This window comes from Scyliorhinus canicula, chromosome 24 (genome assembly GCF_902713615.1).
Source record: "Scyliorhinus canicula chromosome 24, sScyCan1.1, whole genome shotgun sequence".
Classification (NCBI taxonomy): Eukaryota; Metazoa; Chordata; class Chondrichthyes; order Carcharhiniformes; family Scyliorhinidae; genus Scyliorhinus; species Scyliorhinus canicula.
Window position 1 is genome coordinate 22,696,812 of NC_052169.1, and position 26,284 is coordinate 22,723,095.

Consider the following 26,284-nt stretch of genomic DNA (forward strand, 5'->3'; position numbering starts at 1 on the left):
GCCGGTATGCCCCTCAGCCGCCCCGCGAATGGATACAGCGGGGCGGCGGACGGATAAAGAGTGTGCGGGGTAAGTACCCGCTGCCCGCGATCGGTGCCCACCGATCGCGGCCCCATGGCACCCTTGGCACGGCCGTGGTACTGCCGTGCCAATCGGTGCCATGGTTCCCCAGATCGGGACTTTACGGCCGTTTTTACGAACGGTCAGACCAGGTGTGTTTTACGTTCATAAAAACGGCCGTAAAGGCCTTGGAATTCGGCCCATCGACCAGGGGTGAATAGCTGCTCGCCGTAAAAAAACGGCGGGCAGCGATTCGTGTCGGGAGGCGGGCGTGGGGGGGGGTGGGGGGGGGGGAGAATAGCGGGAGGGCGTCGGACCAGCGTGTCCGTAAAAATTAACGCCGCCCGCTATTCTCCGAATTCTCGTGACCGCGGAGAATTGTGCCCAGAGTGTGCAGAACACAGGAACAGTTTTGCCTTGCGAAGGGAGCGTGAACAATGGAAATACTGATCCACAGCTGACACTAAGATAATTGCTACCCTTTAAGGATTGTTTATAGTAAGGAATTTCCCGTCCTGTGATGACCAGGATGGAACATTCCACCCATATCTTGTACGCCAGCTTGTCCAAGAGACCCCCTCGCAAACTCCAAACTCCTTGGATCACAAGGGTCCCATGATTCGTACGGGGGTGGGCGGACGGCTGGTGTGGACCAGGGCTTGGTGTCGGTGGAGGCGGACCCCAGACCCAGCCTCTTTCACCAGTTGGTCCAACTAAAAGGAAACTAGCCAATCACCGGCCGGATTTCACCAGCCTGAAGGAGCCAAGTAGAAATGAAGATTCGGGACAAGCTTGCCTTCTCCGTCAGAATAAAGAGCCGAGATGCAAATTTGGCAATGGTTGCAGCTTTTAATCTTTGGATCCTCCACTGAACTAATCATTTACCTTATTTACACAAAAATACAAGGCCACATTATTATTTCACAGCAAGTGGAGCTTTCACGGGGTAAATTAACATTCCCAAACGTGGAATGTGGGTGGGTCCTCCAACTGTCCCTCCCTCATATACAATAACATCGATATAACATCATATTGCCCCGGTCAGCTGACCTTGGGAACGTCGCCGCTCTTCATTTGGGGATTGACAGATTTCTCGGCCAACGAGATCTGTGAATTTAGGGGAGAGCCTCACGCTGCCTCTATCCAGAACACTTTGCAGAGGTCAAAGAAAAATGGGAAATGGGAGATGGGGCTTGCTTCCTGGCCGGGATGGGGTGGGAGGGGGGGGGGGGGGAGGTGATGGACGGAACGCTCTCCAAGATGGACAATTTGCTTTTCTGTTGAATTAAATTCAGTGCAAAACGAGAGCTGCAGCTGTCATCAAAGCAGAATACACGGCAACACTGTATCTGGACAAAAGGATTGAAGGTCCACTGCCGTGAATGGAATAAGACCTATGAAGCTGTTGATGTCCTCTTTCATTTGAATTACACGTGTAGCGGACGCCATTGACCTCTGAGAGGTCCTGTATGAAGAGCTGGCAGTCATCTTCATTCGAAGAACAGGCCGTCACCTTGTTGTCCACCATCCATGAGTAATCGGCATGAAGGGATTGCTTGGGGCAGGAGAGGTACACAGGGCCAAATCCCTCCAATCGAAGCCCAGATTTCGTCATTTCATCTTCTCGCGGTCCAGAACGGTAAGATGAAGCTGGATGGAGGAAAACGAAAATCATTAACCTGCTGTCTTGTTGAAGCTCTCACCGAAGATCTGACTCTCCCGAGTTGCTCAGGTTCAATCTATTTTTTTCACAATGGTTTTAGCTCAGACATACATTCCAGAGAACTAGAAACATTCATCACACAAAATGAGGCTCTCGGCCTCATCCCATTGGTACAGGCACCAAGCTCTGAAGACCATAAGACCATAAGACATAGGAGCAGAATTAGGCCACTTGGCCCATCGTGTCTGCTCCGCCATTCATTCATGGCTGATATTTTTCTCATCCCCATTCTCCTGCCTTCTCCTGATAACCCCTGATCCCCTTATTAATCAGGAACCTATCTATCTCTGTCTTAAAGACATTCAATGATTTGTCCTCCACAGCCTTCTGCGGCAAAGAGTTCCACAGATTCACCATCCTCTGGCTGAAAAAATTCCTCCTCATCTCTGTTTTAAAGGATCTTCCCTTTAGTCTGAGATGGTGATCTAGTTTTTCCGACAAGTGGAAACATCCTCTCCACGTCCGCTCTATCCAGGCCTCGCAGTATCTTGTACATTTCAATAAGATCCCCTCTCATCCTTCTAAACTCCAACGAGTACAGACCCAGAGTCCTCAAACGTTCCTCATACGACAAGTTCTTAATTCCAGGGATCATTCTTGTGAACCTCCTCTGGACCCTTTCCAATACCAGCACATCCTTCCTTAGATACGGGGCCCAAAACTGCTCACAATACTCCAAATGGGATCTGACCAGAGCCTTATACAGCCTCAGAAGTACATCCCTGGTCTTGTATTCTAACCCTCTCGACGTGAATGCTAACATTGCATTTGCCTTCTTAACTGCCGACTGAACTTGCACATTAACCTTAAGAGAATCGTGAACAAGGACTCCCAAGTCCCTTTGTGCTTCTGCTTTCCGAAGCATTTCCCTATTTAGAAAATAGTCTATGCCTAGATTCCTCCTTCCAAAGTGAGTAACCTCACACTTTTCCACATTGTATTTCATTTGCCACTTCATTGCCCACTCTCCTAGCTCATTAATGTATATTGTAAAATGTTGTGGTCCCAGCACAGACCCCTGAGGCACACCACTAGTCACCGGCTGCCATCCTGAAAAAGACCCCTTTAACCACACTCTTTGCCTTCTGCCAGTCAGCCAATCCTCTATCCATGCCAGGATCATACCCTTAACACCATGGGCTTTTAACTTATTTAACAGTCTCCTGTGTGGCACCTTGTCAAAGGCCTTCTGGAAATCTAAATAAATCACGTCCACTGATTCTCCTTTGTCTAACTTGCTTGTTACCTGCTCAAAGAACTCTAACAGATTTGTCAGACACAACCTCCCCTTGACAAAGCCGTGCTGACTCAGTCCTATTTTACCATGCACTTCCAAGTACTCCGCGATCACATCTTTAATAACAGACTAAAATCTTGCCTATGACCAAAGTCAGGCTAACCAGCCTATAATTTCCCGTCTTCTGCCTCCCTCCCTTCTTAAACAGTGGTGTTACATTTGCCACCTTCCAGTCCTCTGGGACCCTTCCTCCTCCAGTGATTCCTGAAAGATCATCACTAATGCCTCCACAATCTCCTCAGCTATCTCCTTCAGAGTCCTGAGGTGTAGTCCATCCGGTCCAGGTGACTTATCCACCTTCAGACCTTTCAGTTTCCCCAGAACCTCTCCTTAGTAATGGTCACTGCACTCACCTCTGCCCCCTGATTCTCCTGGAGCTCTGGCATCCCACTGGTGTCTTCCACCGTGAAGACTGATGCAAAGTAACGATTCAGTTTCTCTGCCATTTCTTGTTTCCTATTAATACTTCTCTAGCCACATTTGCCAGTGGTCCAATGTCTATTTTTGCCTCTCTCTTACCTTTTATATATTGAAAAAATCTCTTGCTATCTTCCTTTATTACTACCTAGCTTGCACTCGTACTTCATCTTCTCCCCCCCTTATTGCTGTTTTAGTTGTCCTCTGCTCGCTTTTAAAGGCTTCCCAATCCTCTGGTTTCCCACTAATCCTCGCCACTTTGTATCCTTTTTACTTAGCCTTTATGCTGTCCTTGACATCCCTTGTCAGCCATGGATGCCTTGTCCTCCCCTGAGCATGTTTCCTCCTCCTTGGGATGAATTTCTGTTGTTCGATCCCAGTAACCCTCAAAAACTCCTGCCATTGCTGTTCCACTGTCTTCCCTGCTCGGCTCCTTCTCCAATCAACTCTGGCCAGCTCCCTCCTCATGGCTTTGTAGTTACCCTTATTTCATTGTAATACTGTTACATCTGATTGTAGCTTCTCTCTCTCAAACGGCAGGGTAAATTCTATCAGATTGTGGTCACTGCTCCCTAAGGGTTCCTTCACCTTAAGTTCCCTAATCAAGTCTGCCTCATTACACATCACCAAATCCAGAATTGCCTGTTCCCTAGTGGGCTCTGTCACAAGCTGCTCCAAAAAACCATCTCTTAGACATTCCACAAATTCCATTTCTTGGGATCCACTACCAACCTGATTTTCCCAGTCCAGCTGCATATTGAAGTCCCCCATGATTATTGTAATATTGCCTTTTTTTACAGGCCTTTTCTATCTCCTGATTTATTTTCTGCCCCACATCCTGACTACTGCTCGGGGGCCTGTACATATCTCCCATCAGAGTCTTTTTACCTTTGCGATTCCTCAACTCTACCCACAGAGATTCTATGCCTTCTGATCCTATATCGCTCCTTGCTATTGATTTAACTACGGGCTGGTTTAGCTCACTGGGCTAAATCGCTGGCTTTGAAAGCAGACCAAGGCAGGCCAGCAGCACGGTTCGATTCCCGTACCAGCCTCCCCGGACAGGCGCCAGAATGTGGCGACTAGGGCCTTTTCACAGTAACTTCATTGAAGCCTACTCGTGACAATAAGCGATTTTCATTTCATTTCAACCTCATTCCTTACTAACAATGCAACCCTTCCCCCTTTGCCCATCTGCCTGTCCTTTCGATAGGACATATATCCTTGGATATTTAGATCCCAGCCCTGATCCCCTTGCAGCCACGTCTCTGTGATGCCCACAACATCGTACCGGCCAATTTGAATGTGCGCAACAAGCTCATTTTCCTCGATTCGTAGACTGCGCGCATTTAGGTACAACACCCTCAATCGTGCATTGACCACCTCCCTTTTCACACTCTCCTCTGTCACTGTACTCTGTACTGTGGAACCTTTTTGATTTTTGACTATGGCTTCTCTGCCTTACACTTTCCCCCTTACTGCTTTTTGTTTCTGGCCCAGTTTTACTTCCCTCCGACTTCCTACATTATATCCCACCCCCCCCCGCCACATTAAGCTCTAGCAAACACCTCCCCCCCCAGGACATCGGTTCCAGTCCTGCCCAGGTGCAGACCATCCGGTTTGTACTGGGCCCACCTCCCCCAGAACCGGTTCCAATGCCCCAGGAATTTGAATCCCTCCCTCTTGCACCATCTCTCGAGCCACGCATTCACATTATCTCTCCTGACATTCCTACTCTGACTAGCTTGTGGCACTGGTAGCAATCCTGAGATTACTACCTTTGAGGTCCTACTTTTTACTTTAACGCCTAACTCCCTGAATTCAGCTTGTAGGACCTCATACTGTTTTTACCTGTATCTTTGGTGCCCATGTGCACCATGACAGCTGTCTGTTCACCCTCACCCCCCCTCCCCCCGACACATCCTTGCCTCCCTGGAGTCTAGCTTGCGTCCGCAGAACCGCCTGTCTATTCCCCGTACGATTGAGTTCCCTATCACTATAGCCCTGCCATTCTTCTCCCTGCCCTGCTACGCAGCAGAGCCAGCCACGGTGCCATGATCCTGGCTGCTGCTGCCTTCCCCTGGTGAGCCATCTCCCTCAACAGTATCCAAAGCGGTATATCTGTTTTGCAGGGAGATGACCGCAGGGGACACCTGCACTGCCTTCCTACTCTTGCTCTTTCTTTTGGTCACCCATTTTCTATCTCCCTCAGTAACATTCACCTGCGGTGTGACCAACTCGCTAAACGCGCTATCCACGACCTCCTCAGCATCGCGGATGCTCCAAAGTGAGTCCATCCGCAGCTCTGGAGCCGGCAAGCGGTCTAACAGGAGCTGCAACTGAACACACTTCTTGCACGTGAAGGAGCCAGGGACAGTGGGCATGTCCCTGACCTCCCACATCGCACACGTGCAGCATGACACGGGTCTGGGATCTTCTGCCATGTCTTAAACCTTCAGTTAACTTATAGAACATAGAACAGTACAGCACAGAACCGGCCCTTCTGCCCTCAATTTTGTGCCGAGCCATGATCACCCTACTCAAACCCACGCATCCACCCTATACCCGTAACCCAACAATCCCCCCTTAACCTTACTTTTATTAGGACACTAAGGGCAATTTAGCATGGCCAATCCACCTAACCCGCACATCTTTGGACTGTGGGAGGAAACCGGAGCACCCGGAGGAAACCCATGCACACAGGGGGAGGACGTGCAGACTCCACACAGACAGTGACCCAGCCGGGAATCGAACCTGGGACCCTGGAGCTGTGAAGCATTTATGCTAACCACCCTGCTACCCTGTTATGCAACTACAATTCCAAAAAACGAAAGAAAAAATAAATAAATAGACAATTGAAAAGAAAAACTATTTACCAGTCACTTACCGGTGATAAAAAGCATGTCCTCCCCACCCAGGTTCGAGTCTTCTCTGACACACTGGGAGAATTCACTGGGCATGAGTTAAAGTTGCTCTTATTAAATTGGTCTGAGCTGACTCCCCCTCCCCCACCTCCTCAAAGTAGCTTAATGAGGCACCCTCAATTCCGACGCAAGAGTGAGGTCGGTAATCAAAAGGTTTTGATCTACAGAGAACTGAACAGCATCCGAGAGGGGGGCAGGGGGGGAGGGGGGAGAGGGGGGGGGATTTCCCGGCCTTTCCATTGGCGGGATCTTAATTTGACACAATCCCGCCTGCGATGGGTTCCCGGGTGTGGCAGCCGAACCATGCACGATGCCGTCAAGGTCGGTGGGACTGGTAGATCCTGCTGGCAGCTGATGACTCGCCACGTCCTCTGCGGGGGGGGGGGGGGGGGGAGCCGCCACGGAGAGGCGGGACATCCCAGCCAGTCAGAATCTAGGGATTGATTGTCAAAGCAAATCTCACCTCTTTCTTGAGGACATTTCTTGTTGTCGCCATGTTCAACATCCTGGATGAAGTGACTGCTGAAAGAGAGATGATGTGGAGGTTTAGCCTTCGCTCTGGGGGGTTGCTGAGTTTGCGCTGTCTCCCTATTCGGTCAGTCAGATTGCAATTCTGCCCTTGCTGCTTTCATGGGTTTCCCAGCGGCCTGGAGGGGTGGGGGTGGGTTTAATGGGAAATCCCAACGACAGCGGCAGGAAGCCAGATGTGCACTGTAATGGGTGTTGTGAAGGGGGATTGTAGGGGCATTGTAAAGGAGGATTGTAGGGGACATTGTACTGGGCACTGTAATGGGTATTGTAAATGGGAATTGTAGGGGGCATTGTACTGTGCACTGTAATGGGTGTTGTGAAGGGGGATTGTAGGAGCATTGTAATGTGCACTGTAATGGGTGTTGTGAAGGGGGATTGTAGGAGCATTGTAATGTGCACTGTAATGGGTGTTGTAAATGGGAATTGTAGGGGGCATTGTACCGGGCACTGTAATGGGTGTTGTAAAGGGGGATTGCAGGGGGCATTGTACCGGGCACTGTAATGGGTGTTGTGAAGGGGGATTGTAGGGGCATTATACTGTGCACTGTAATTGACATTGTAAAGGGGGATTGTAGGGGCATTGTACTGCGCACTGTAATTGACATTGTAAAGGGGGATTGTACTGGGCACTGTAATGGGTGTTGTAAAGGGGGAAATGTAGAGGGCATTGTAATGGGTGTTGTAATGGGGGATTGCAGGGGGCATTGTACTAGGCACGGTAATGGGCATTGTAAAGGGGGAAATGTAGAGGGCATTGTACTGGGCACTGTAATGGGTGTTGTAATGGGTATTGTAATGGGCATTGTACTGGGCACGGGAATGGGTGTTGTAATGGGCATTGTACTGGGCACGGTAATGGACATTGTGAAGGGGGATTGTAGGGGGCATTGTGCAGCCTTGGTGCAGTATAGACAGGAACAGACTCTCTTGTTTGAAAATTTTCTCTTCAGGGACCTTGCGCAGGAACCTGAGTGAGCAGGACCAGCCCCAGGTTAAAGTCCCAGCATTAAGACTGTAGCTCTGACAGAGCAGCACTCCCCCAGTAAGGCCCTGGAGGGAGGAAAACATTTCACAAAAGGGATTTTAAATAAAGAAAACTGTTTGTAAGACTTACTTCAAATTGTTTGCGGTGCGGACACATGTATTTACTTTGGGATACCATGCACAGTAAGGGTCCCTGGCCATTACACAGTCTCCACAGGTATTATACATTTCACAGTGTGCCGCTGGGATTCGAATAACCTGTTTGGTTGTGGTAACATAAAGAAATTCCTAACAAAATAGGAAAAAAATTGTTAAGTTAAACAAATATTTCTCAGCAGCCTTACTGCTGGTAATCATTTCCAGGTCAGGAGTTGACCCCCACCCATCCCCCATTGACCTTTGCACTTACGGTTTCAGAGTCGAGAGACATTGACAAGATTGGTGTCTTCTCCTTTAATACCACAAGTTCTGATATGGTGAAGACTGACTGCCCGACCTCAAGAACCTTCTGGATTTTACCATCACCTGGAAGGGGAGGGGTGGGGGGGGGGGGGGGGAGAGAGAGAGGCACAAGGTTTCACTAATGTTTTAAAAAACCAATACGAATTCACATTCCTCTGATCATCTACATCAGCTGAGATCTCCAGAAGGACCAGAAATCCCGATGTGCCAAACTAGGCCCTGAATATTCTTAAAATACTCACTTTGGAATAAGAAATGAATCATTTTATCTGATTGTATATAATGATAAAGAAACGGACTTGAATGGCCAAGTGGCCTACTCCTAGTCAAGCTCCGAATTCATTCATTTGGAATATGGGAACAGGAATAGGCCATTCGGCCCCTCAACATGTTCCATCATTAAACTTGGTCATCGCTGATCTTCTACCCGTGGGGGGGGGGGGGGGGAGATTGGAAATTTTGCAGTTGACACAGAAATTGGCTGTGTAGTGGACAGTGTGGGGGGCAGCTTTAAGCGGCACTATGATATAGATGGGTTGGTGGAGGTGGGTAGGAAAGTGGTAGATGGTGGTCAACTCAATAAGTGAAGGGTGGCATGGTGGCGCAGTGGTTAGCCCTGCTGCCTCACAGCGCTGAGGACCCGGGTTCGATCCCGGCTCTGGGTCACTGGCCGTGTGGAGTTTACACATTCTCCGTATGTTTGCGTGGGTTTCTCTCCCACAACGCAAAGATGTGCAGGGTAGGCTGATTGAACACGCTAAATTGCCCCTTAAACAAAATGAATTGAATACTCTAAATTGATTTTTTTAAAAAGATTTTAAAAACTGATAAGTGTGAGGTGATGCATTTTGGGAGGTCAAACAGTAAAAGTGAATACACAATAAATGGGAATATACTCAAAGGGACAGATGATGTGAGAGATCTTGGAGTGCAAGTGCACAGGTCCCTAAAGGCAGCAGTAGAGGTAGATAAGATTGTAAAGAAGGCATATTGTTTCGAAAATTCTATCTCTCATTTTAAAATCGTGTCTCTCGCATTAACAATTTACACATTATATGACTGTGGGAAATCGTGCTATTTGCATTAGATAGAGATAGAGAAATACAGCACAGAACAGGCCCTTCGGCCCACGATGTTGCACCGAACTTTTGTCCGAGGTTAATCATAGAATTTTGGACAATTATTCAATTGGGCAGCAGGGTAGCATGGTGGTTAGCATAAATGCTTCACAGCTCCAGGGTCCCAGGTTCGATTCCCGGCTGGGTCACTGTCTGTGTGGAGTCTGCACGTCCTCCCCCTGTGTGCGTGGGTTTCCTCCGGGTGCTCCGGTTTCCTCCCACAGTCCAAAGATGTGCGGGTTAGGTGGATTGGCCATGCTAAATTGCCCGTAGTGTCCTAATAAAAGTAAGGTTAAGGTTGTTGGGTTACGGGTATAGGGTGGATACGTGGGTTTGAGTAGGGTGATCATGGCTCGGCACAACATTGAGGGCCGAAGGGCCTGTTCTATGCTGCACTGTTCTATGTTCTATTCATGGCCAATCCACCCAACCTGCACATCTTTGGACTGTGGGAGGAAACCGGAGCACCCGGAGGAAACCCACGCACACACGGGGAGGATGTGCAGACTCCACACAGACAGTGACCCAAGTCGAAATCGAACTTGGGACCCTGGAGCTGTGAAGCAATTGTGCTATCCACAATGCTACCGTGCTGCCCTTAAGAAGTTAACCTACACTCCATTATTCTACCCTAATCCATGTACCTATCCAATAGCCGCTTGAAGGTCCCTAACTTTTCCGACTCAACTACTTCCACAGGCAGTGCATTCCATGCCCCCACTACTCTCTGGGTAAAGAACCTACCTCTGACATCCCCTCTATATCTTCCACCATTTATCTTAAATTTATGTCCCCTTGTAATGGTGTGTTCCACCCGGGGAAAAAGTCTCTGACTGTCTACTCTATCTATTCCCCTAATCATCTTATAAACCTCTATCAAGTCGCCCCTCATCCTTCTCCGTTCTAATGAGAAAAGGCCTAGCACCCTCAACCTTTCCTCGTATGACCTACTCTCCATTCCAGGCAACATCCTGGTAAATCTCCTTTGCACCTTTTCCAAAGCTTCCACATCCTTCCTAAAATGAGGTGACCAGAACTGCACACAGTACTCCAAATGTGGCCTGACCAAGGTTTTGTACAGCTGCATCATCACCTCACGGCTCTTAAATTCAATCCCTCTGCTAATGAACGCTAGCACACCATAGGCCTTCTTCACAGCTCTATCCACTTGAGTGGCAACTTTTAAAGATCTATGAACATAGATCCCAAGATCTCTCTGCTCCTCCACATTGCCAAAAACCCTACCATTAACCCTGTATTCCGCATTCATATTTGTCCTTCCAAAATGGACAACCTCACACTTGTCAGGGTTAAACTCCATCTGCCACTTCTCAGCCCAGCTCTGCATCCTATCTATGTCTCTTTGAAGCCGACAACAGCCCTCCTCACTATCCACAACTCCACCAATCTTTGTATCATCTGCAAATTTACTGACCCACCCTTCAACTCCCTCATCCAAGTCGTTAATGAAAATCACAAACAGCAGAGGACCCAGAACTGATCCCTGCGGTACGCCACTGATAACTGGGCTCCAGGCTGAATATTTGCCATCCACCACCACTCTCTGTCTTCTATCGGTTAGCCAGTTTGTATCCAACTGGCCAAATTTCCCACTATCCCATGCCTCCTTACTTTCTGCATAAGCCCACCATGGGGAACTTTATCAAATGCCTTACTAAAATCCATGTACACTACATCCACTGCTTTACCTTCATCCACATGCTTGGTCACCTCCTCAAAGAAGTCAATAAGACTTGTAAGGCAAGACCTACCCCTCACAAATCCGTGCTGACTATCCCTAATCAAGCAATGCCTTTCCAGATGCTCAGAAATCCTATCCCTCAGTACCCTTTCCATTACTTTGCCTACCACCGAAGTAAGACTAACTGGCCTGTAATTCCCAGGGTTATCCCTATTCCCTTCTTTGAACAGGGGCACGACATCCGCCACTCTCCAATCCTCTGGTACCACCCCTGTTGACAGCGAGGATGAAAAGATCATTGCCAACGGCTCTGCAATTTCATTTCTTGCTTCCCATAGAATCCTTGGATATATCCCGTCAGGCCCGGGGGACTTGTCTATCCTCAAGTTTTTCAAAACGCGCAACACATCTTCCTTCCTGACAAGTATCTCCTCAAGCTTATCAGTCTGCTTCACGCTGTCCTTTCCAACAATATGGCCCCTCTCGTTTGTAAATACTGAAGAAAAATACTTGTTCAAGACCTCTCCTATCTCTTCAGACTCAATACACAATCTCCCACTACTGTCCTTAATCGGACCTACCCTCACTCTAGTCATTCTCATATTTCTCACATATGTGTAAAAGGCCTTGGGGTTTTCCTTGATCCTACCTGCCAAAGATTTTTCATGCCCTCTCTTAGCTCTCCTAATCCCTTTCTTCAGTTCCCTCCTGGCTATCTTGTATCCCTCCAGCGCCCTGTCTGAACCTTGTTTCTTCAGCCTTACATAAGTCTCCTTCTTCCTCTTAACAAGACATTCAACCTCTCTTGTCAACCATGGTTCCCTCACTCGACCATCTCTTCCCTGCCTGACAAGGACATACATATCAAAGACACGCAGTACCTGTTCCTTGAACAAGTTCCACATTTCACTTGTGTCCTTCCCTGACAGCCTATGTTCCCAGCTTCTGCACTTCAATTCTTGTCTGACAGCATTGTATTTACCCTTCCCCCAATTATAAACCTTGCCCTGTTGCACGCACCTATCCCTCTCCATAACTAAAGTGAAAGTCACAGAATTGTGGTCACTACCTCCAAAATGCTCCCCCACTAACAAATCTATCACCTGCCCTGGTTCATTACCAAGTACTAAATCCAATATGGCCTCCCCTCTGGTCGGACAATCTACATACTGTGTTAGAAAAGCTTCCTGGACACACTGCACAAACACCAACCCATCCAAACTATTTGATCTAAAGAGTTTCCACTCAATGTTTGGGAAGTTGAAGTCACCCATGACTACTACCCTGTGACTTCTGCACCTTTCCAAAATCTGTTTCCCAATCTGTTCCTCCACATCTCTGCTGCTATTGTGGGGCCTATAGAAAACTCCCAACAAGGTGACTGCTCCTTTCCTATTTCTGACTTCAACCCATATTACCTCAGTAGGCAGATCCCCCTCGAACTGCCTTTCTGCAGCTGTTATACTATCTCTAATTAACAATGCCACCCCCCCACCTCTTTTACCATCCTCCCTAATCTTGTTGAAACATCTATAGCCAGGGACCTCCAACAACCATTTCTGCCCCTCTTCTATCCAAGTTTCCGTGATGGCCACCACATCGTAGTCCCAAGTACCGATCCATGCCTTAAGTTCACCCACCTTATTCCTGATGCTTCTTGCATTAAAGTATACACACTTCAACCCATCTCCTTGCCCGCAAGTACTCTCCTTTGTCATTGTTACCTTCCCCACTGCATCACTACGTGCTTTGGCGTCCTGACTATCGTCTTCCTTAGTTGCTGGACTACAGATCCGGTTTTCATTCCCCTGCCAAATTAGTTTAAACCCTCCCGAAGAGTACTAGAAAACCTCCCCCCCAGGATATTGGTGCCCCTCTGGTTCAGATGCAACCCGTCCTGCTTGTACAAGTCCCACCTTCCCCAGAATGCGCTCCAATTATCCAAATACCTGAAGCCCTCCCTCCTACACCATTCCTGCAGCCACGTGTTCAACTGCACTCTCTCCCTATTCCTAGCCTCGCTATCACGTGGCACCGGCAACAAACCAGAGATGACAACTCTGTCTGTCCTGGCCTTTAACTTCCAGCCTAACTCCCTAAACTTGTTTATTACCTCCACACCCTTTTTCCTACCTACATCGTTGGTACCAATGTGCACCACGACTTCTGGCTGCTCACCCTCCCCCTTCAGGATCCTGAAGAGACGATCCGAGACATCCCTGGCCCTGGCACCCGGGAGGCAACATACCTTTCGGGAGTCTCGCTCGCGAGCACAGAATCTCCTATCTATTCCCCTAACCATTGAATCTCCTATTACTATTGCTTTTCTAGGCTCCCCCCTTCCCTTCTGAGCCCCAGAGCCAGACTCAGTGCCAGAGACCTGGCCGCTGGGGCCTTCCCCCGGTAGGTCATCCCCCCCAACAGCATCCAAAACGGTATACTTGTTTTGAAGGGGAACGGCCACGGGGGATCCCGGCACTGTCTGCCTGTTAGTTTTCTTTCCCCTGACTGTAACCCAGCTACTCTTGTCCAGTACCTTTGGTGTGGCTACCTCCCTGTAACTCTTCTCTATAACCCCCTCTGCCTCCCGGATGATCCGAAGTTCATCCAGCTCCAGCTCCAGTACCTTAACACAGTCTCTGAGGAGCTGGAGCTGGGTGCACTTCCCGCAGGTATAGTCAGCGGGGACACCAGTGGTTTCCCTCACCACCCACATCCTACAGGAGGAGCATGCAACTGCCCTAGCCTCCATCCCCTCTTACTTTACAAAATTAGCTGCCCCGTGGACCAACTGGACCTCCGCCCTCCGACTCTACTTCCAGTCAGCTGTACTCTAAACTCCTGGCTCCCTTCACGCTCTTTGATAAATATAGGAAATGAAATGTAAGGAGCACCTTACTCCCTCCTCACCTAACTCCCTCAGTCACCAAACTCTCACTGTAGCACTCAAATGCCACAAGCTCAGCACTCCCTCAGTCACCAAACTCTCACTGTCGCACTCAAATGCCACAAGTTCAGCACTCCCTCAGTCACCAAACTCTCACTGTAGCACTCAAATGCCACAAGCTCAGCACTCCAGTGCAAACAAAATCTGCACTGTAACTAGCTCCTATTTATGCTGTGACTCTAGCCTCTGAAAACTGACCTAATGCAATTAACTAATTAACAAGCTCCAGCTGCAAGTAAGTCCAAGTAGAACCTTGTTTAAAGCTGATTCAAAATTCACCTCCTTATAGACCAAACAGCAACTTTTAAGTTAATTAACTAAATAAAAGAAATACTAGACTTTAAATAAAAATGAACCCTTATACTCCCTCAGTCACCAAACTCTCACTGTAGCACTCAAATGCCACAAGTTCAGCACTCCAGTGCAAACCAGTGCATTATTCAACTAATTCTTTTGCTTTGTTGCAAATTGTAGCTAACTTTGCAATCCGATGTGCTTTCTGTGTCTGCTACTGAAGGGCAGCCCTGTGTGCAAAACAAATGACTCATCGCCAGGTGCTGACCCAGAGACAATGGACAATTCACAAACTTCGCCCAAGGTTTGAATATCTGAAGGTAACTTTGCCTTGCCCTGAAGAATAGCAACAACAGGAAAAGGCAGTGGATTTAGGATTGTTTTCGTTGGAAAGACGGAGGTTGAGGGGAGACCTGATTGAGGTCTACAGAATTATGAGAGGTATGGACAGGGTGGATAGCAACAAGCTTTTCCCAAGAGTGGGGGTGTCAATGACAAGGGGTCACGATTTCAAGGTGAGAGGGGGAAAGTTTAAGGGAGATGTGCGTGGAAAGTTTTTAACGCAGAGGGTGGTGGGTGCCTGGAACGCTTTGCCAGCGGAGGTGTTAGAGGCGGGCACCGATAGCGTCATTAAAGATGCATCTAGGACTTCCGGTTGCGGTGATGCAGAGATAAGCCGCACGTTCGGTAGCTCCCGCTATTTTCGGTCTTTGGGGCTCGTAGCGGCGCTGGTTGGACTTTTCCCGGTGTGGGAACACTCCCTCTGAGATTCTCTGCCGGTGGATGGACTGGACCAGGAGCGGAGCGGTCAAAAAATCGGTTTTGGTGCAGAGAAAGGTGCGAGGCAGGAAAGGCAAGATGGCGGCGGGCGGGGAAGCAGCAGCGTGGCAGCAGTGGGCGCGGGAGCAGCAGGAGCTGCTTCACCGCTCCTTTAGGGAGCTGAAGGCAGAGATCCTGGAGCCGTTTATGGCCTCCCTGGACAAGTTCATGGCGACCCAGACGGCTCAGGGTGCGAAGATCCGAGAGCTTCGGCAAAAGGCCTCGGAGAGTGAGGACGAACTCCTGGGCCTGGCAGTGAAGGTGGAGTCGCACGAGGCGCTCCACAAGAAGTGGTTAGCAAGGATGGAGGAGTTGGAGAACTGCTCCCGTCGGAAGACCCTGCGGATTCTAGGCCTCCCAGAGGGACTGGAAGGTTTGGATTTGGGGGCCTATGTGATTATGATGTTGAACTCGCTGATGGGCGCGGGGTCGCTCCTGGGACCCTTAGAGCTGGAGGGTGCCCATCGGGTGCTGCTGAGGAAACCCAGGCCAAATGAGCCGCCTCGGGCGGTGCTGGTCCGTTTTCACCGCTTCGTCGACCGTGAGTGTATGTTAAGATGGGCGAAGAAGGAGAGGAGTAGTAAGTGGGAGAACGCGGAGATCAGGATTTATCAGGACTGGACTGCGGAGGTGGCAAAGAGAAGGGCTGGTTTTAATCGGACAAAGGCGGTGCTTCACAGGAAGGGGGTCAAGTTTGGCCTGTTACAGCCGGCTCGCCTCTGGGTCACTTCTAAAGACCGCCAGCTCTACTTTGACTCTCCGGAGGAGGCCTAGGCTTTTGTCCAGGCAGAGAAGCTGGACTTGAACTGAGGACTGGGGGCTGGGGAATGATGTACACAGCCCGGAGGGTTTGTCCTCCTTAGGTATCCTTTCGCTTGTATCGGTTTTATTTGATGATGCCTTTTTTTCTGTTGTTCTGCTTTTTCTCTTTTTGGGACTGTTATTTGTTTACTAGGGCGTTTTGTCACGTTCTTTTCACTGGTTGAGAGTTTGGGAGGAGTTTGCGGTCCTGTTGGGTCATGTGCCCGTCTTTTCCCGCGTGTTGGGTTGGGGGGGGGAGGGCTTGGGATGGAAACACGGGCTTTTCTCCCGCGCTGGAGGAGCAGTGGGCGGGGCCGGCACTGGGGTGGGGGGTGGGGGGCGCGGTGGTCGTGTTGCACTGGGGAGGGTCGTTGTGGTGGCAGGAGCAGCCGGGGTCAGCAGGAGTCGGCTGACTTACGGATGTACAATGGAAGAGGTTATGCAGCTAGGGGGGCCCTAGCTTGGGGGGGGGGGGTTGGGGAGGCTTGGAGGGGGGGAAACAGGGAGGGGGGTACCGGGTTGCTGCTGGAACGGCCAAGAAGGAGCTGGAGTATGTAGAGGGGGTCAGGATGGGGGTCTGCCGCTGTGGGGAACGGGCACGTGGCGGACTTGGGAAGGGTAATGGCTAGTCGGCAGGGGAGGGGGGCAGGTAGCCCCCTGATCCGGTTGATAACCTAGAATGTGAAGATACTGAATGGGCCGGTCAAATGGGCCCGCGTGTTTGCGCACCTGAAGGGGCTGAAGGCGGATGTGGCCATGCTTCAGGAGACGCACCTGGCGCTGCCCAACCTCTGTGGGTATTATTGGGCTGCTAACGCAGCGATGGTGCGTAAATGGGTGATGGAGGGGGAGGGGGCAGCATGGAAAAGGATGGAGATGGCGTCTGGGGGGCAGCATGGTTGCATGGTGGTTAGCATAAATGCTTCACAGCTCCAGGGTCCCAGGTTCGATTCCCGGCTGGGTCACTGTCTGTGCGGAGTTTGCACGTCCTCCCCGTGTGTGCGTGGGTTTCCTCCGGGTGCTCCGGTTTCCTCCCACAGTCCAAAGATGTGCGGGTTAGGTGGATTGGCCATGCTAAATTGCCCTTAGTGTCCTAAAAAATAAGGGGGGGGGGGGGGGTTGTTGGGTTACTGGTATAGGGTGGATACGTTGGCTTGAGTAGGGTGATCATTGCTCGGCACAACATCGAGGGCCGAAGGGCCTGTTCTGTGCTGTACTGTTCTATGTTCTATGTTGTGTGGGCACGAGCCTGGAGGCGCTGGTAACGGCGCCGCTGCCACTCCCTCCAACGAGGTATACCACGAGCCTGATGGTGGCGGCTACCCTTAAAATTTGGGGGCAATGAAGGCAACACAGGGGAGAGGTGGGGGCCTCGATGGGGTCCCCGATACGGGGGAACCACCGGTTTGTCCCGGGAAGAATTGACGGCGGGTTCCTGAGTTGGCACAGGGCAGGTATTAGGAGGTTGGGGGACCTGTTTGTAGACGGGAAGTTTGCGAGCCTGGGTGAGCTGGAAGGGAAGTTCGGGCTCCCCCGGGGAACACCTTTAGGTACATGCAGGTAAGGGCGTTTATTAGGCGGCAGGTGGCGGAGTTCCCTCGGTTGCCGCCGCGTGGGGCCCAGGACAGGGTGCTCTCGGGGGTCTGCGTCGGAGAGGGGAGGATCTCGGCAACTTTTCAAGTGATGTACGAGGTGGATGAGGCCTCGGTGGAGGAGCTGAAGGGTAAATGGGAGGAGGAGCTGGGTGAGGAGATTGAGGAGGGGACGTGGGCGGACGCCCTAGGAAGGGTGAACTCCTCCTCTTCTTGTGCGAGGCTTGGCCTCGTACAGTTTAAGGTGCTGCATAGGGCTCATATGACCGGGACAAGGTGGGGTTGTCTCTTTGTTTTGGGTTGAAGGGACGTGTATATTTGTACATTGTCAATGGCGGGTGTTAATTTATTTCTTTTTTTTTCTGTATATATGGGGGGGGGGGTTTGTTCTTTCGTTGTTTAGTAAATTTTCTTTTATGGTATGGATATTTTGTGAAAATTTGAATAAAAATTATTTAAAAAAAAAAGATGCATCTAGACAGATATATGAATGTGCGGGGAACAGAGGGAAGTAGATCCTTGGAAAATAGGCGACAGGTTTAGATAAAGGATCTGGATTGGCGCAGGCTGGGAGGGCCGAAGGGCCTGTTCCTGTGCTGTAATTTTCTTTGTTCTTTTGTTCTTTATTATAAACGAATAACCATTTACGGCATGGACTGAGATAATGGAGGACTAATTAATAATGGAGGACTAATTAGTGGCATGTAATGGACTATGACGCGAATAAATAAATGAGATTGCAAACTGATTTCGCTTTCGAATCTGTATATTAACGCTTGTGAATCTTAGCTCAAGTGAGAAAGTGTGCTGCCCAGGCTGCGGAGTCTGCAGACCCTTTCTCCCAGAATTCTGATATAATAAACTGCTTCTTTATACTCATCCTCAGGCCTTCGTGTGAATATTTTCACCCCCAACAAGGCAGATGGAATGTTCTCCTTCATTGGCAGAGGTGGACAATACAAAGCTAGGGATTTAATGATGGAACTGTAGAAGCCTCTGGCGAGGCCACAACTGGAGTATTGTGGGCAGTTCTGGTCACCACATTATAGGAAGGATGTAACTGCTCTGGAGAGAGGGCAGAGGAAGTTACTGGAATGTTACCAGGGCTGGAGAATTGAAGCTACAATGAGAGATTGGAGAAAAGCAAATTACTGCGGATGCTGGTATCTGAAACCAAAGGGAAAAGGCTGGAAAATCTCAGCAGGTCTGGCAGGGAGAGAAATACCAAGGACATGATGGACTGAATGGCCTCAATCTGTGCTGTACCATTCTATAATTCTATGATGTGCCACACATCCATTGACCTTGGCGTTGTTGACAATCAATCTGTTCGGCACCGAATCATTTACAATGGCAATTATCCTCTAAACAAACCATGAGCTGGCGAGACCTACCCATGGCCAGGAAAAGGACCCTGGACACATTCCCATTGACGCCAACAACGGAGTCCACCACGATATGCTGGAAGAGCTTCTCCTTATCCATCACAAGGGGGTGGTTTCCGATGGGATGAACGTCTGTCTTCATTTCGGGATGATTCTCCACAACATTCAGTACTTTATCGCGCAGGTTTTGAGTGTCTGTGCCACACTGCGCGAGTGTGGGGAAGAGACGGAAATGTTATTAACTGATTCGGCCACGCTTTGAAATCCCTCTACGCCACGTGGTTCCATACCCAAATGGGAGACCCCATTTTAATGCTTGAAATTGTTTTTTTTGTATTCTTTCATGGAATTTGGGCGTTGCTCAGCAGTATTTGTTACCCCCCCCACCCCACCCCCACCGAATTTGGCCACCTGACTGTCATGCTAGGCCATATCAAGAGGGCATTTAAGAGTCAGCCACATTGCTCTGGAGTCACGTGTAGGCCAGGCCAGGTAAAGTGGGCAGATTTCCTCCATGAGTGAACCAGATGAGTTTTTACAACAATCAACAATGGTCAACATTTGACTTTGGATTCCAGATTTTTACTGAATTCTGATTTTACCATCTCCCAGGGCGGGATTTTCACCCGGGCGCCCGTGGCATTGCCCTGGGTCTCTGGATTCCTAGCCCAGTGACAATACTACAATGCCACCACCTCCCTAATTGGAGATTGCCTGGTGTAGTTGTTCACATTGGGGTGGCACGGTGGTTAGCACTGCTGCCTCCGGGTGCTCCGGTTTCCTCCCACAGTCCAAAGACGTGCAGGTTAGGTGGATTGATAAATTGCCCTGTGTCCAAAATGGTTAGGAGGGGTCATTGGGTTCCGGGGGTAGGGTGGAAGTGAGGATTTAAGTGGGTCGGTGCAGACTCTATGGGCCGAATGGCCTCCTTCTGCACTGTATGTTCTATGTTCAATTGGGTTCCTACAATGGCAGGAATGTATTGTAGCTGATTTTCCCTGGACAAAATTTATAACTTCAGTCAACAGCAAATGGATGTCACTAAACCATATATCCTCTTGTCACATTTTTGTCACACTCTTGTGTCAATTTTTCTGTTATAAAAGGATTTCTTAACATGTTTTTAATGTTATCTGCCTATGTAAACATGTCACGTCGTAATTGCACCCTCCCACCAGGTGTGCCACTGTGGTATCTCAGTTTTGCATCTTCCAGCAACTCCGCTGGTAAAATCTCTTCAGCTCCAACCGACTCTACTCTGCTTTTAATATCTTTGCAATTTTTTTGACTTAATCACAAATATTAAGATTAAATCTCGGCGTTACATAAAAATAAGGACAGAATGTCAGACTTTAAAAAACCACGAGGCTACATCCACATGCTCCCGTCCAATTATCCATTACGCTCAATGCCTTATCTGAAGCATTACATTTTGTCTTCCCATCCCATAACAGAATAATGAAAGATATAGACAGCATTTAAACCTCCCACAATAACACATTCATTAATTAAACTGATGTCCATCGGTCACAAGGAAGTCTTGTGGTGCGGAGGATGGTGTCCCTGCCTCTGAGCCAGGACTCCCGGGTTTGAGACCAACCCCAGGTCAAGGAAGGTGCGTTCAAAACACAGCCAAACAAATCATCAACCTGCAAAGTCCTTCACCACACGGTAATGGCGGGCATTACGAGGGCAAGGGTCTCCTAGTCAACACAGGTTTGATGCAAAGTCGTGCCGCTCAAACTATAAGCCCCTGGTGACAGACCTCATAGAATCCCTACAGTGCACAAGGAAGCCATTCGGCCCATCGAGTCTGCATTGCCCAATCCTCCGCCTTATCCCTGTAATCCCATATTGTTGGACAATGAGGAGCAATTGATCACGGCCAATCCACCTAACCTGGGCCTCTTTGGACTGTGGGAGAAACCGGAGCGCCCGGAGGAAACCCACGTAGACATGGGGAGAACGTGCAGACTCCGCACAGAAACCCAAGGCCGGAATTGTGTCGGGTGACTGGCGCTGTGAGGTAGCAGTGCTAACCGCTGTGCCATCGTGCCGCCCATTCACCCAGGAAAAATGAACGACTCTGCTTTATGCACAACCACAACACTTTTTCTTGACCGGATAAACTCAACATGCCAAATCGATCACCAATTGGCAATCTCTTACCGTGCCAGGTCTGGGATCTGGGATATCTTCAGCAAAACCTTTAAATCTGGACGTTCTAAACACCTGATTAATGTCCTCCATGGAGTAGCTGCAGATTGCTGATCCATTCCTGAAAAAAGACAATGATAATAATAATAATCTTTCTTGTCACAAGTAGGCTTACGTTAACACTGCAATGAAGTTACTGTGGAAAGCCCCTAGTCGCCACACTCCGACGCCTGTTTGGGTACACTGAGGGAGAATTCAGAATGTCCAATTCAACGAACAGCACATCTCTCGGGACTTTTGAGAGAAAACCGGAGCGCCCGGAGGAACATGCAGACTCCGCACAGACAGTGACCCAAGCCGGGAATCGAACCTGGGACCCTGGCCCCGTGAAGCAACAGTGCTAACCACTGTGCTGCCGTGCCGCCCATTTTCGATCCATTGATCTTAGACATAGACATAGAATTTACAGTGCAGAAGGAGGCCATTCGGCCCATCGAGTCTGCACCGGCTCCTGGAAAGAGCACCCTACCCAAGGTTAACACCTCCACCCTATCCCCATAACCCCATAACCCAGGAACCCCACCCAACACTAAGGGCAATTTTGGACAATAAGGGCAATTTAGCGTGGCCAATCCACCGAACCTGCACATCTTTGGACTGTGGGAGGAAACCGGAGCACCCGGAGGAAACCCACGCACACACGGGGAGGATGTGCAGACTCCTCACAGACAGTGACCCAAGCCGGAATCGAACCTGGGACCCTGGAGCTGTGAAGCGATTGTGCTAACCACAATGCTACTGTGCTGCCCTCTCTGGGCTATAGGCCCAGCACGCTCCCGCTGTGCCACTCTGCAGTTAGAAGGACACTGGAATTCCTGACATTTCACAGCCTCTCAGTGTGTGAGCCCGCGCATGGACATTGCAATCAAATGCAGTCTCGTCCTCTCCCTCACTCACTCTCTCTCTCTCTCTCCGCCCGCACTAAAGCATTAATCCAGCGTGGCTGCACTGGAAGTGGTGAGGTTTGATCACTCTCTCTCCCCATCCCCAAACGTCTGCTTCACATGTTTCTCAGGGTGATGGAGCAAGTGCCCCTTTAGTGGGGTTCAGCGTCCACTTGGTGGAATGAGAAACCATTCTGACTTCAGTCCGCTTAACCCCACATTGTTTACGTGGAAGGCCATTCGCTCCCTTTGAATTCGAAAGACATTTTGTCCAGCAGAGCGTTTTGGTTTTTTGTTAGGAATAACCCATTAACTGTGGCAGTTGGGCATTTTTTAAAGGGCAGATGGAATAAGGTGACTGCCTGGAGGCAGGGGATGGAGTGGCGGGAGGGGGCGGCGGGGAGGTGGGGAGTGGCGGGCGGGGGGGGTGGGGATGCGGGAGGGAGGGGGAGCAGGTTTTACCGCGTCGGCACGGGTCAGGTATTCACGGATCAGTTGTTTTTTTTTAGCTTCCGTTGCGGTCGACCAGTTTAGCAATTCTTGCAGGCTCACCAGTTACTATTGAATATCCCATAAACTCTGTCGTCGCTGTTGTTCGATCGGGCGACAAAGACGTTTTGAATCCTGTTGAAGTGCACGTGGTCAGCGGGAATGTTACACAGCAGCCGTGCTTTCAGGAAAGTCGCCCACTTACTTTGCAAGCGCTGCCTCGAGCCGCCCATGTCATCCTGGGGAGGAAAGAGAGCCGAGTCTGTCACACTCTGTCAGGTCCACAGTCAACTGAGAACGGTCAGAGAGGTCGACGGCACAGAAAAGGCCCTTCAGCCCATCTCCGCCGGTCAAAAACAACCACCTGACCATTCTCATCCCACTTTCCAACACTTGGCCCAGAGCCTTGTCTGCCTCGTTTAGCTCACTTGGCTGGACAGCTGCTTCGTGATACCCAACACCGTGGGTTCAATTCCCCGTACCGGCTGAGGTTATCCATGAAGGCCCTGCCTTCTCAGCCTTGGCCCCTCGCCTGAGGTCACCACCAGTCAGCTCCCCCCCCTCGAAGTGGTCATGTGGGACTATGGTGACTTGCCTTTACCTGCATACTTTGGCATTGCAAGTGCACATCTAATGGTGGGATGGAAAACTTGCCTATCATTGGTGCGACCAGAAACTAAGCCCCCGATGAGAAGCACTTAGATCTACCTAAAACCCTCACCCTATGTCATCTCAAGCACCTCAAGCTTTGAAATGTGTGAATACAAGATTAGGGTTTTACAATATGGTCTGAAGTTACGTGACAATGTGCGAATACAGATTGCATTTGCTGAGGTTTACCTTCCTGTAGGGTGACATTTTAATAGATCTTTGATTCTTTTAGGATATCGGGAACACTTTTTTCAACCCCGTGCACTGAATTGATCCACAAATCAGCAACAATATCTTGCATTTATATTGGGCCTTCAACAAAGTGAAAGGTCCCTTACAGGAGTGACTAGCAAACAAAATGGCCTCCGAGCCACATAAGGAGGGAAGGTGACGAGAAGGTTGTTTGAAGTGGGCATGTCTTGAGGAGTGTCTGAAAGGCGGAGATGTGAGGAAGCCTTGGTGGTTTTCTCCAGAGCTTTGGGCCCAGCCGCCTGAAGACACGGCCCTCAATGAAAACATGGGACATGTCAGTGGCAGAATTGGAGAAACGCAGAGACCCTGGAGGGTTGTGGGGCTGGAGGAGACGGCGGAGATATGAAGGGGGCAAGGCCATGGAGGGTTTTGGAAAAAAAACAAGGATTCACATTTTAAGGATGATCTCGGAGGTTTCTAGGGCTGGAGGAGGAGACAGAGATAGGGAGCCCCTTGATGTTGTAGATGGAGATGCTTATCTGTCCTCTCAGTGACTCTCAAGCTTAGGCAATGAACAACTGACCCAGACCCAGGGCCCCAGAATATCTCAGGTTCCACCTGCGACCTGACCTGAGTCACCTGTGGGCTAAAGACGGGAATATTGACTGGGATTTCCGTTGTGAATCAGGCAGCCAGACTGGAAAGGGAAGGAGCTTGGCTGAGGTCAGGAGTAAGCTCAACATTCCCCAGTAGCTTCAGCTTCTACCTGGCAAAGCTGGAAACGGCTCCTGGGATTCAGTCGAGACGGTTTCACCGCCCAAACAGGCGGGAGATCAGGACAGAGCAGCAACCAAGCTGTGGATATAGATTTGAATACGCTTGGCATTTTTGAACTTCAAGTGGATAATCTGCTCCTCAGCAAAGGGAAAGAAGCTTCGGCAGCTTCTATAACAAGCGCAACATCAGTCACCCACCTGATCACTGAGATGAAAACACCATCCCAAAGTTGGGATAGGAATATTCAAGAGGTGCTAACGGTAATCTGCAGGATATTGAGCGGTAAGTGCTGTGTTCCCATGTCTCAGGAAACCAGGACAACAGATGAAGCTGTAGCCACCTGGGTTGGCCACATCCCCACACAAAATGGAAGAACGCAAAGGTTGCAGGGAAAACTGTACAATTATAAAGAGCAGTTTGCAGAAGTTCATGTGTATTCTGGCTGCAAAGAAAGCAGACAGCACCGAAACGAGCAGTTTGCATATTAATGAAGCGATCCCCGGGAACAATGGATACAACGATTAGCTACAATTGGGACATTCTATGGCAGGTCAGACTTCCCGGCGCCAACGGGGTCTGAAACAAGAGGAAACAAACCAGTTAGGAAGAACCGCCCCGCGATCGAGGGACAGCCTCAGTATTGGGGGATTCGTACCAATCGATTGGGATGAGACCCAATCGATTGACAGTAGGATCGGGGTCTGCCCAAAAGGGCGCGAAGCCCCTGGGACCTATAAAAGTCAGGTCCCAAGTTTAGCTCGCTCTCTTATCCGGCCCTCCCAGCAGAACACCTTTGCAGCAGCTCTCTAAGAACTTGAACGTGAGAAGGAGAGGCCTGGCCAACAGCTACACCGACAAGTAAGTGTCCAACCAACGCTCGCTACGAGAATAGACACTCCTGACCCCTTAGCCCGTACCAACTGGGAAGCCTGCAGTCTCAGGACAGAACGAGAGGCCATTGTTCCCTGATCCAGTGGGTTCCCTTATTGAAGATAAGTATTGGCTCATTGTGGTAGGAATAGTTTAGTCCGCTAGTATTAGTTGCATGAGTATCGATTTACTGTGTAAATAATAAACGTGTTTGATTGAACCTTACTAACTGGTGTATTGAGTCATTGATCTGAACTTGAACTTGAACCTCGTGGTGGTGTCATAAGGATACCTGGCGACTCCAGAGCTAAGGAATAAAACAGAGCCAATTGAGTGTAAAGCGCACTCACCAGAACGAGCATCAAAGTGAAGCTTTATGCGGAAGTCTTGACCTTTCAGTTGAAAATGACACCAAATCACATGTTGCATGTAGGACTCACTAACCTTGCACACACGGGCAATTCGGGATATCCAGGGATCAATGTCTAGCATTTCCGGCAAATGCTTTTCTCTGAAGAACATGAAAACTTGGTCATCCATCGGCGACATTCCTACAAAATGGGGATCTGAATGGAAGAAAACAGGAATACCGATTAATACCACGGGCGCTCACTGAGGGCAGTCCGGGTCACAGCAGGGCGGCACGTCTTGACTTGGGAACAGGGGACACAGAAACGTACAGACAGCTGGAAGCCGCTAACTGGCTCAGAAAAATAGACTTGCATTGATATGGCGCCGTTTGATAACCCAGGATATCCCAAAGTCAATTTTGGAAGTGCACCATTGTAATATGGGAACTGTGTGTAAATGTATTCACGGACGGCACAGTGTCACAGTGGTTAGCACTATTGCTTCTGTAGCCACCTGGGTTGGCCACTTCCCGATTTCAAAATGGAGGCCCACAAAGAATACAGAGAAAATTGGTCAGATACAGGGAAACAAGCAGGTGCAAGGTTTCCTGTGGATTAGGACTTGCAAAAACCCAGACAGAACCGAAACCAGCAACCATCTACGTATTAATGAGCGATCCCCAGGACACACACAACACATGCACACGCACATGCACACACAACATACACACCAAACACAAACGCACAAGCACACACACAAACAAACACACACAACACACGCACACACACACACATACC

General features: G+C 49.5%; 1 protein-coding gene across 1 annotated transcript; it reads right to left on the reverse strand.

Annotated features, from left to right (window-relative positions):
- Nucleotides 1-885: 885 nt before the first annotated feature.
- On the reverse strand, nt 886-25,726 carry LOC119956892 (semaphorin-4D-like). Its single transcript, XM_038784443.1, has 8 exons — nt 25,581-25,726; nt 22,710-22,885; nt 21,226-21,334; nt 19,066-19,261; nt 8,346-8,461; nt 8,067-8,224; nt 6,885-6,943; nt 886-1,710 (listed from the first exon to the last, which is right to left on the reverse strand). Exons 1-8 carry the CDS (start codon nt 25,683-25,685, stop codon nt 1,352-1,354), a joined length of 1,278 nt encoding a protein of 425 aa, XP_038640371.1. The 5' UTR covers nt 25,686-25,726; the 3' UTR covers nt 886-1,351.
- Between the last annotated feature and the right edge of the window lie 558 nt (nt 25,727-26,284).